Source organism: Lynx canadensis, chromosome A2 (assembly GCF_007474595.2).
Source record: "Lynx canadensis isolate LIC74 chromosome A2, mLynCan4.pri.v2, whole genome shotgun sequence".
NCBI classification, from domain to species: domain Eukaryota; kingdom Metazoa; phylum Chordata; class Mammalia; order Carnivora; family Felidae; genus Lynx; species Lynx canadensis.
This window is the reverse complement of record NC_044304.2, coordinates 146,326,568-146,339,106: the sequence shown is the minus strand read 5'-3', so window position 1 is coordinate 146,339,106 and position 12,539 is coordinate 146,326,568. Positions and strand designations below refer to the sequence as shown.

At 39.8% G+C, this 12,539-nt stretch overlaps 1 protein-coding gene across 1 annotated transcript in view; it reads left to right on the top strand.

Annotated features, from left to right (window-relative positions):
- The window catches only part of COPG2 (COPI coat complex subunit gamma 2), a gene marked incomplete at its 5' end in the record, with an annotated part of 109,915 nt that overhangs the window by 31,988 nt on the left and 65,388 nt on the right, over positions 1-12,539 (top strand). Inside the window, one exon of the mRNA XM_030297109.1 lies at positions 882-1,039. Coding sequence (XP_030152969.1) covers positions 882-1,039 — 158 coding nt within the window. The remainder of the gene's footprint in view (positions 1-881; positions 1,040-12,539) is intronic.

Below are 12,539 nucleotides of genomic sequence, written 5' to 3'. Positions count from 1 at the left end.
TGCTAGCGTTTAATAGAAGCTGTAGGAACGTTCAGGAAAGATTCTTAAATTCAGTAGCAGTTTGAGATGCTCATTCCAGAGGTCCTTCACACTGCATTTCAGCCCCTTACGTGAAAAATAATTTGTGAAGAAGGACGTTCAAGTCTAAGCTTTTCGGAACTTGGTTATAGTAGACGTTACGCCAACAGTCAAGAGTAATTTTATTTTGTGAAACGTAACCATTTTGTTGGGAAGATCTCCTTTGGATATTCGTTAATTCCTAATTAAAAGAGAACAAGAGCGAAATGGCAATGTTCTGTGAAGTACCCCATTTGTATTGGAGAGGATACTTATTCGCCCCCTTTTAATGTTTACAACTTCTGTAGGCGTATTTAGTTATGAGGAAGTAGAGGAGTAATTTTTCCCTCAAGAAACCGTCTCGCTCTCTTAACTCTGATCGTTGTGTTTTTACACGAAGTGCCACGATAATTATGCTCCTTGAGCCTGCTTTAGGAGATTAATCCTTTAACTACTAACATGGCCACAGATGACTTAAAGCCACTAACAGAGACCCGTGCCACTGGTAAAGCCCTGGACCTGAGCGCCTTTGTGCTAAGGATGTATGGGGGAGTGATGAACCTGCTAGAACCATCTTCGGATTGTATGTCACCTCTTTAATACCACCTGTCCAATCTGAATCTACAGTTTCTGGGGGTGAAAACTCTTCTCCTTTCAGTCTTGCCTGCGTTTGAGTCCGTACGAAAAAGTTGTTTCTATTTGTACACATTTGACTTGGGTATCTTTTTACTAAAAATCTAGTTCCATGTGATTTTGTTTGCCTGGAAGTTTGTCCTGTTCCTCCTCCGCTTTCTGGATGTTACATCCTTTTTCTTGTTCTTTAGTACCATGCGCTGGGAGTCCTGTATCACCTTAAAAAGAACGATCGCCTTGCTGTTTCTAAGATGTTGAATAAGTTTACTAAATCCGGCCTCAAATCACAGTTTGCTTACTGCATGCTTATCCGAATTGCCAGTCGCTTACTAAAAGAAAATGAAGAGGGGTAAGTGTCTCCACCTAAACCTAAGTGATTTTTTGTTTGCTGGCTAACATACATCCAGGTGTATTTCCTTGGGGGATTTTTTTGGGCTGCGCTGATTTTACAGAGATTTAGTGTTTTCCAAATTAAGAAAATTTGGGGCCTTCCAAGTCCTGCAACATTTTTGGTTTTTTACCTTAATGGGTGCTTTGGTATATGTATGTAATAGATTATGATTGCCAGTAATACTATAAGATGCTGATAGGGAACAAAAAATACAGATCATAGGCTATGCAGTGTTAAATGTGAAAGCCGGGGTGACATTAAGAGTCTTATTTGTTCCTTTATTTTTGTAAGAGAATCTTGAAGTACTGCGTTTAATGACTTATTTATTGAAAGGGCATGGCGAGAAAAAGAAATACACCATTTGTAAGGCTCTCATCTTGTTCATGAACTGGCGTTATATTATTTGATGGTAGTCTGTGATAACAGAAGGATGAATATTGTAATCTCTTGAGTAACCACCAAAAAAAAAAAAAAAAAAGGAGCTATAACGTAAATATCAACAAAGAAGATAAAGGGAATGTTAAAGTATTCGGTTGAGCTTCCTGCTTCTAGTAATGGTGGAAAAGCTTGGTCATATTAGCCTTACTGCAAACACTTAGATCTTCAGTACAAAAGTATGCCGCCCCCAAACAATGGGGAAGTCTACCACTATTTGAAAGCACTGGTGAGTGGTGAAAAGCAGGCAAAAACTGGAGGGAAGTTGATGCCTCAGAGACAGAGCTGTACGAAATGAGGTCTGTATATTTCTGATCAGTCTCCCGAGGTCCACAGTTCCTGGAGGTGGGATCACAGAAAGCCACGGTATTTGCTGGACAAGAGGGGTGAGAATATAGTTTGAGATTGGAAGAGTGATGAAAACCTAGGGTGAAAACCCTGGAAAGGAGGAAGCCACGACTGGGGGAAGCCCCCAAATCGATTTCAAACTCTGCAAAAATCCTGAACTTCCCCTACGGTACAGGGGAAGACTCTAGAAAGCCTGGCAAAATGTAGCTGTGAACTGAAAGAACCGAATGAAGAATTCAGGCGCACCTCATGGTGGAAGAGATAAAGTCTGGAGTGTGATTCTAGCCAAGTTAACTGCCTGCTAGAGAAACATCATAAATTCTCGAGTCTTTGCATCCTGTCATTCACAATGTTTATATACAGTAAAAAAAAAAAAAATGACAGAAGTGCAAAGAATTTGGAAATGTGACCAACGGTTAAGAGAAAAAGCAGTCAATGGACACTGATTCCGATAGGAACCAGACATTGGAGTTAGCAGACAAAAACTTTAACAGACTTCTAAAAGATGCTTTAAAGACTTCAATGGGAGATAGTTATGAATGAGCAGAGGGAATGAAAAGTAAAGCTCTAGAATTTCTTTTTAGTTCCTTTTTTTATAGAGTCCTGTATCAGTCAGAATTGAACCAGAGAAGGAGAGCCCAAGGCAGGTAAATATATAAAGAGATTTACTACAAGGAATTGGCATTTGCGGTTTGGGGGCCTGCTACGCAAGTCCAAGATGCATTGGTCAGGCTGGAACTCACAGGCACGGGCGGAGGCTGTTGTCCGCTAGTGGAACTTCTCATCTCACATTTTACTGTGAGCAACAAGATGAAACCAGGTCACACCTTCAACGCTCTCCTTGGAAATTTCCTCAAACGAAGAGCCGATTTCATCGTCTGCAAGTTCTGCTTTCCACATAACTTGTAGGACACCGTTCCGCTCATCTCTCCACTAACCTGTGACAAGGATCCACCTTACTCCAGCTTACGACAACTTGTGCCCCCTTCTGTGCTCTCACAGGTTTCTCCAAGACTAGATTTCTTTTTAACTCCAGTCTAGTTAGCATACAGTGTTCTATTAGTTTCAGGCGTAGGTATAGTCATTCAGGAATTCTATACGTGACTCGGTGCTCATCATACGTGTACCCTTAATCTCCTTTGCCTGTTTTCCCCATCCCCCCACCCACTTCCTCTCTGCTAACCACCAGTTTGTTCCCTGGAGTTGAGCCTCTTTCCTGGTTTGCCTCTCTCCCTCTCTCTTTTTCTTTTATTTACTTTGTTTCTTAATTACACATTTGAGTGACATCATCTAATATTTTTGTCTTTGACCTATTTCTTAGCATTACACTCTCGAGCCCCATCCATGTTGTTGCAAATGCCGAGATTTCATTCTTCCTTACGGCTGAATGATATGTCCTTGTGCATACGTGCCACATCTTTATCCATTTGTTTGTCAGACACTTGGGCTGCGTCCATAGTTTGGCTATTGTAAATAATGCTGCAATAAACACAGGGGTGCAAATATCCTTTTGAATCAGTGTTTTTTTATATTCTTTGGGTAAATGCCCAGTAGTGTGATTACTGGATCACAGGGTAGTTCTATTTTCAACTTTTTGAGAAACCTCCATATTGTCTTCCACAGTGGCTGCACCAGTTTGCATTCCCACCAACAGTGCATGAAGGTTCCTTTTTCTCCGTATCCTCGCCAACACCTGTGTTTCTTGTTACTTATTGTAGCCATTCTGACAGGTGTGAGGCGATATCTCGTGTTCTGATTTGCATTTCCCTAGTCATGAGTGATGTTGAGCATCTTTTCATGTATCTCTTGGCCATCTGTATGTTGTCTTTGGAGAAATGTCTCTGTTCATGTTTTCTGCCCATTTTTAATGGGATTTTTTGGTTTTTGTTGGTGTTGAGTTTTAGAAGTTCTTTATTTATCATGTTTTTAAATTTTATTTTTTTAATTTACATCCAAATTAGCATATAGTGCTACAATGATTTCAGGAGTAGATTCCTTAATGCCCCTTACCCATTTAGCCCATCCCCCCTCCCACAACCCCTCCAGTAACCCTCTGTTTGTTCTCCATTTTTAAGAGTCTCTTATGTTTTGTCCCCCTCCCTGTTTTTACATTATTATTGCTTCCCTTCCCTTATGTGCATCTGTTTTGTCTCTTAAAGTCCTCATGAGTGAAGTCATATGATATTTGTCTGACTGACTTACTTAAATTAGCATAATCCCCTCCAGTTCCATCCACATATTTGCAAATGGCAAGATTTCATTCTTTTTGATTGCCGGGTAATACTCCATTGTATGTATATATACATATATATATATATATATATATATATGTATATATACACACACACACACACCACATCTTCTGTATCCGTTCATCCATCGATGGACATTTGAGCTCTTTCCATACTTTGGCTATTGTTGATAATGCTGCTATAAACATTGGGGTGCATGTGTCCCTTCGAAACAGCACACCCGTATCCCTTGGATGAATACCTAGTAGTGCAATTGCTGGGTCGTACTATTTTTAATTTGGGGGGGAGCCTCCATACTGTTTTCCAGAGTGGCTGCACCAGCTTGCATTCCCATATAAGTTCTTTATATACTTTGGATCCTAACCCTTATATCAGATAGATCATTTGTAAATATTTTCTCCCATTTAGTAGGTTGTCTTTTAGCTTTGTTGATTGTTTCCTTTGCTGTGCAGAAGCCTTTTATTTCGATACAGTCCCAATGGTTTATTTTTGCTTTTGTTTCCCTTGCCTCGGGAGGGAAGGGAAAAGTGTTGCTGTGGCTGGTGGCAGATAATTACTCCTTGTGCTCTCTTCTGGGTTTTTTATGCTTTCAAGTCTCCCCTTTAGGTCTTTAATCCATTTTGAGTTTATTTTTGTGTATGGTGAAAGAAAGTGGTCCAGTTTCATTTTTCTGCATGTCGCTGTCCAGTTTTCCCAATACCATTTGTTGAAGAGACTGTCTTTTTCCCATTGCATATTCTTGCCTCTTTTGTCAAAGATTAGTTGACCTTATATTCATGGGTTTCTTTCTGGGCTTTTAATCCTGTTCCGCTGATCTGTGTGTCTAATTTTGTGCCACTGCCATACTGTTTAGATTGCTACAGCTTTGTAGTATAACTTGAAATCTGGAATTGTGATACCTCCAGATTTGTTGTTCTTTTTCAAGATTGCTTTGTCTATTCAGGGTCTTTTGTGGTCCCATGAAAATTTTAGGATTATTCTAGTTCGGTGAAAAACGCTGTTGGTATTTTGATAGGGATTGCATTCAATCTGTAGATTGCTTTGGGTAGAACAATATTTGTTCTTCCAATATGTGAGCATGGAATATCTTTCCATTTCTGTCATCTTCAATTTTTTTCATCAGTATTTTATAGTTGTCAGAGTACAGGTCTTTTACCTCCTTGGTTACATTTATGCCTAGGCATTTTATTTATTCTTGGTTCAATTGTAAAAGGGATTGCTTTCTTAATTCCTTTCTGTTTCTTCATTATTAGTGTATAGAAATGAAACAGATTTCTGTACATTGATTTTTTTTTTTTTTTGTATCCTGTGGCCTTACTGAAATATCAGTTCTAGTAGTTTTTTGGTGGAGTCTTTAGGGTTTTCTTTCTTTTTCAAAAAAAATTTTATAATATTTTTTATTTATTTATTTATTTATTTATTTATTTATTTATTTATTTTTGAGAGACAGAGTGTGAGCAGGGGAGGGGCAGAGAGAAAGGGAGACACAGAATCCGAAGCAGGCTCCACGCTCTGAGCTGTCAGTACAGAGCCCAACGTGGGGCTCAAACCCACAAACCATGAGATCGTGACCTGAGCCGAAGCTGGACACTCAGCTGACTGAGCCACCCAGGTGCCCCTAATTGCTAGTAATCAGTTTAAATTTTCTATTTCTTCCTGATTCAGTTTTATTTTTATTTTTATTAAAAAATTTTTTTAAATGTTTATTTCTTAGAGAGAGAGAGAGAGAGAGAGAGAACGAGCATGAGTGTGGAAGGGTTAGAGAGAGAGGGAGACACACAATCTGAAGCAGGCTTCAGGCTCTGAGCTGTCAACACAGAGCCGGACATGGGATTCGAACTCACGATCCGTGAGATGATGACCTGAGCCTAAGTCGGGCACTTAAAACCAACTAAGCCACCCAGGAGCCCCCTGATTCAGTTTTAGAAGGTTATGTTTGTAGAAATTTATTCATTTCTTTTAGAGTGTCCAATTTGTTGGCATATATTTTTCGTAACATTCTGTTAAAATCTTATTTTTCTGTGGTTTTGGTTATGACACCTCTTTCATTTCTGATTTTTAAATTTGAGTCTTTTTTTTTTTTTTTTTAAGAGTCTGGGTAAGGGTTTATCAATTTTATTGATCTTTTCAAACAGCCAGCTCCTGGTTTCATTGATCTGTTCTATTTTTTTTAGTTTCTATATGATCTATTTCTTCTCTAATCTTATTTCCCTCCTTCTACTGGTTTTGGATTTTTTTTCTTTTTCTAGCTCCTTTAGGTGTAAGATTAGGTTGTTTATTTGAGATTTTTCTTGCTTCTTCAGTTAGGCCTGTATTGCTACAAACTTCCCTCTTAGAACTTCTTTTGTTGCATCGCAAAGATTTTGGACTCTTCTGTTTTCATTTTCATTTGTCTCCATGTACTTTATTTCCTCTTTGTTTTTTTTTTTTGTTGTTGTTTGTTTGTTTTTTGTTGGCCCTTTCATTGCTTAGTAGCATGTTATTTAACCCCCATGTATCTGTGCTCCTTCCAGATTTTTTCTTGTGCCTGACTTCTAGTTACATAGCATTGTGGTCAGAAAAGACGCACGGAAAGATTTCAATCTTTTTGAATTTGTTGACACTTGTTTTATGGTCTAATATGTGATCTCTTATGGAGAATGTTCCATGTACCCTTGAAAAGAATGTGTGTGCTTCTGTTTTGGGATGGACTTCAAGACCAGATTTCTGTAAGTGGTCTGTGAACCCTCGCTGGCGGTGTTCTTAAAGACCCCATTTCTATTAGCAGTCTGCTTAAGGCAATTTAGGCTTTCTTCATCATGCTCCCTGAAATTCTCGCAGCCTTTACTGACTGCTTGCTTCCAAAGACAGTTTCCCAGTTTCAGGTTTTTGTTACAGTAGCACCTCACCGTCAGGTACCAAAGTCTGAATTGGTTTTTTATTGCTGCCATGGCAAATGACCACGAATGTAATGGCTATTACAACGTGTGTGTATGATCTCGTGGTTCTGTAGGTTAGACGTAAGTCTCACGGGTTAAGAGTCAGAATGTTAGCAGGATGCTGTTGCTTACTGGAGGCTTTGGGGAAGAATTCACTTCGAATCTCATTTCGGTCGTTGGCTCAATTCATTTCTTTGCGGTCAGAGATTGGTAGGTCCCTATTTGCTTACCCACCTTCAGTCAGCGGTTGGTCTGTGTCACGTAAGGTACCATATTCACATGTTCCGGGCAGGAAGGCACGAACGTCTCCGGGGCCATTCTGCCCGCCACACAGATGGTAACAGAAATGGGTAATTGCTGGATAGACTTAGCACCAGGCTAGAGGTGGCTAACAAAACAGTGAAAGAGTTGGTGAATTTGAAGGGAGAGGAATAGAAAGCAACTAATTTGAGGGAACCCAGAAAACAGGTTAAAGAAGAATAAACAGCTACAGAGAACTGTGGGATACTATCAACTGGTGTGCCACCTGGGATGTAATTGGAATTCCCGAGGAAGATGTGGGAGACTGGGGTGAAAGAGAGAGATGGAGATATACGAAGAAATAATGAACAAACTTCCCAGCATGCGTTTATTCTAGCAGCGTAAGGTTCCGTTGACAGTCAAAAATCAACATAACATTCCTCATTCAAAGAATAAAGGAGAATAGTCTCAGTATCATAATGGATGCAACAAAAGCACTTGATAAAAATCAGTGGCAATTTGTGATTAAAAAATCTCTTTTCAAAGCAAAGAATAGAAGGGAACATCATTATTCTGATAAGGTACCAAAAAATCTCCAGTAAACTTTGTACTTATTGGCGGACTATTAAAGGTTTTCCTCCTTGAGATTGTAAATGAAACGAAGAATGCCTGATAATTCTATTTTTTAGCAACATTTTACTGGAAGTCATACTTGGTGCAGTAAGAAAAAAAAAATAAGGATTTGAAAGAGGACATAACATTGCCTTTGCGGACAGCATGATTTTGTATATAGAAAATGTAAAATCTAGGGGCGCCTGAGTGGCTCTGTCGGTTAAGCGTCCAACTTCAGCTCAGGTCATGATCTCACAGCTCGTGGGTTCAAGGCCCACATTGGGCTCTGTGCTGAAAGCTCAGAGCCTCCTGCATCATATTCTGTGTCTCCCTCTCTCTCTCTGCCCCTCTCCTGCTCGCACTCTGTCTCTCCCTGTCTCTCTCTCTCTCTCTCTCTCTCTCTCAAAAATAAACAAACATTAACAAAATTAAAAAAAAAAAAAAGAAAATATAAAATATCTATCAGCTATCAGGATTGATATGTAAATTTATCAAGGTTACTGGATAGGTTAGTATCCAAAATCAGTTTAATTTCTATATTCCAGTAACCAATCAATAAAGTAAAATCATTTATATTGAAATCAGATCCTTATGAATAAATCTACAAATTGTATACATCTCTACACAGAAAATCATAAAATGTTATTGAAATATGACTTGAATAAATGGAGGGATATATCCTGTTCTTACAGTGGAATATTCAGTACTATAAAAAGTCACATCTTATTTTGTTCTGCAGATTCAATGAACCCCCGATCAGAATCTCAGTTGTCTTTGTTTAAATATCAAACAGAAATGCATACATTCGTGGGTCAAATGACATACCAAGGATACCTTTAGTACTGTTACTCAGTCCAAGTAGAAGCAGTCCAGATGTCGGACAAAGTTAGAATCAAAAACTAAATTGTGTTATAGTCATACAGTTAATAGTATACAACAGTGGAAATGAACAAATTACTGCTAAATGCAACCACAGTGTGGATAAATTGAAGTCCCACACAAACAGATACAATCTGTATGGTTCTCTTTGTGTTAATTTCAGACTTGATAGACACAACTAACCTATAGCATTAAAAGTTCATATTTATCTGTAGGGCAGAAGCACGCTAGTGCCTGGAAGGTGGCATGCAGGGGGCTTCTGACGTGCTTGACATACTCATTTTCTTTATCATTCTAGGTTTGTAATAATTCCCCTTGGATTTAGTTATCTGCCATTGTATAACACATTACTGAAAAACTTAACCGGATTAAAAGGACAAATCCTTATTTTCCCACACGATTTTTGTGGGCCGGAGATTTGGGAGTGTTCTCAGCTGGTGCCTCCTTGAGGTCTTTCATGAGGCTGCAGTCCAGATGTTGGCCAAAGTTGTGGTCATCAGAAGGCATGAGGGAAGCTGGAGAATCTGCCTCCAGGGTCACTCAGTCTCGTGACTGGTGCCTTGGTGCAGGCTGTTGGCAGGACGCCCGAGTCCCTTGCCACGTAGACCTCTCCATGGGGCTGGTCAGTGTCCTTATAACATTGTGGCTGGCTTCCCCCACAGTGAGGGATACAAGAGAGCACAAAGTGCAAGGCACAACTATTTTTATGAACAAAATATTCATAGACACCTAGTCTTTGAAGCCACACCCCAACATTTCTGCAGTATTCCGTTGGATAAAAAAGGTCAGCTCTGTTCAGTGTGGCTCGGGACTAGAAAAGGGAATGAATACCAGAAACCAGGAATCACCGGGGGCCTCTTCAAGGTCAGCTGCTATATTAGTATGCTACAACCGCTGTGACAAAATACCACAGACGAGGGGGCTTAAACAACAGAAACTTCTTTGCTCACAGTTCTGGAGTCTAGGAAATCCAAGATTAGAGTGCCAAGAGGGTTGGTGTATGGTGAGAGCTTTCCCTGGGGTTGGAGAGGGCTACCATCTCACAGTGTGCTCATGTGATCTTTTGGTGCATTTGTATACACACACACACACACACACACACACTCACTCGCGCGCGTGCACAGATTGGGGGGCCAGAGCAAGTGCTGTGTTATCTCTCCTTTAAAGACACTAATCCTTTCAGATCAGGACTCCACCTTTATGACCTCATTTAACCTTAATTACTTCCCTAGAGGGCCCATCTCCAAATAGAGTCACACACCATGGGTTAGGGCTTGAATATGAATTTGAGGAGGCGGGGAGACAAATATTTTGTGGACTTTTCTATGATTTTGTTATAATCGAATACAAAGTTAACCCTTTTAAATGGCTGATCATTTCTCAGACCTGTAGAAAGATATGATCTTTAGAGTAAATCACACACAGCACGAAATGCTAAGTAGAATGAAGGGTAAAGATAAGTAAGCAAGCACATTCTAACGCTGCATTTTTTTTTAAACAAGGATAAAGAGAAAAATTCTAAAAGTTCTATGAAAACAAAGGTATTTAACCTATAGTTTTACTTTAGGTTTCTTTGTAGCATTGCACGCAAGGCAGCAACGGTGTCTTCGTAGTGCTGTGGGAAGAGAACTGTCAAACTAGAATTCTATACTCAGCCAAACTATCATCCAACAGCAAAGGCGAAAGAAAGGTATTTTTAAACAGAAGGATTTACCATAAATAGTTTGTCAATCACTTTGTAAGAATTATTCAAAGATTTACTCCAGCATGAACAAATACATACTCAGAAGGCAATAGTGGGATTGAAGGAGTAAGATGAACATGGAGTTAGGATAAGCAGTAGTAATCATGAATAGATGATATTTTAACTTTGTAAAGTTTAATAACAATCTCAAAGATTCCAGAAGACAGCAATATGATAAATACTGGTGTTGAAGGCAGTTCTACATGGTAGTCAAAGCGTGCTAAGTTTGTTTGTTTTGGTCTGGTTTGGAAGGAATATGTTGTCGATTATTACTTATAAATATTTATTTATTTAAATCATCTCTACCCCACAACGTGGGGCTTGAACTCACGACCCCAAGAGCAAGAGTTGAATACTCTCCAGACTGAGCCAGGATGTTAATTATTAATGTTAAACTTTGTCAGAAAAACATACGGATTCGTAACTAAGAATGTAAATGGAATGCAAAGCTTTAAAAATGTTGAAATAGGGGCACCTCGGTGGCCCCGTCGGTTAAGCGTCTGACTCTTGATTTTAGCTCAGGTCACGTTCTTACAGTTCATGAGATTGAGATCCACATCGGGCTCCGCCTTGACAGCATGGAGCCAGCTTGGGATTCTCTCTCTCCCTCTCCCTCTCTGCCCCTCTCCCACTTGCACGCGTGTGCACGTGCGTGCTCTCTCTCAAAATAAAAACGTTAAAAAAATAGAAGTATTGAAATAAAAATAGAATGAAGAAAATTTGAAGTTTAGTGGAAAACAATGGAGTATATAAATAGAAGAAAACCAAATAAGTTGGGCAGAATTCAGTGTAAATGTATTAGTTGTCTCTTGCTATGTGACAAATTAGTGCCAAACTTAGCAGCTTATAACAGACATCATCTCGTAGTATCTGTGGTCAGGGACCTGCAAGTGGCTTAGCTTCTGGTTTGGTCCAGGGTCCTCATGAAGCCCCAGTCAAGCCATCAGCCAAAGCTGCACCCACCTAGGTCTGGAAGATCCGCTTCCAGTTTCACTCATGTAGTTGTTGACAAGCCTCAGTTTCTCCTTGGCTGTTGGCCAGATGCTTCAGTTTCTCACTTTGGCAGCCTGTGTGTAGGCTGCTCGAACGTCCCCACAGCATGGCAGTGGCTCTTCCCAAAGTAAGTGAACTGGAGGAGAGGTTCAGATGGGAGCTGCAGGGTGTTATAACCTCATCTCAAAAGGGACATGGCCTCACCTCTGGTGTGTTCCCTTGGTTACAGAGACCAAGTCTGGTATAATGTGGGAGGGGACTACACAGGGATGTGGATATTTTCAAAAGTAGAGATTTGGGGGGACCATTATAGAGACTGCCTAGCAAACAAAAGTATTTTCAGTGTAATAAATGTAAGTAGGCTTGCTGACATTATTAAAGGATTACTTATTAAAAGAGTGGCCGGTCAGGTAAACAAAATAAGAGATCTATTATATAGCCTTTCACAAAAGACACGCCTAAACAGAAGGACAAGGAAACACTTAAAATCTATCAAAAAATACATGCTTGATATATACGAACACTAATTGCTGCTTAGCAATAGTAATACAAGCCAGAATAGGAATCAGGATTTAGAGCATTAAAAAGGACAAAGTGGGATTTTGTATTATGACAAAAGAAATGTTCTAAAAAATGATGTAACAGGAATGAACTTGTATGTACAGTGGACCCTTGAACACGGGTTTGAACTGCGTCGTCCAGTTACACATGGATTTTTTTTTCCCGATAAATACAGTACAGTACATAACTGTATTTTTCTTCTGATTTTTTTTTAAGTGTATTAATTTATTTTGAGAGAGAGCAAGCAGGGGAAGGTCAGAGAGAGAGGGAGAGAGAGGGAGAGGGAGGGAGCGAGAGAGAGAGAGAGAGAGAGAGAGAGAGAGAGAGAGAGAATCCCAAGTAGGCTCCGCAGTGTTAGTGCAGAGCCCAACAGGAGGCTCGAACTCAAGAACCGAGTCCGGAGATCATGACCTGAACTGAAATCAATGTCCGACATTTAGCTGACTGAGCCACTCACGCGCTCCTTCCTTCTGCTT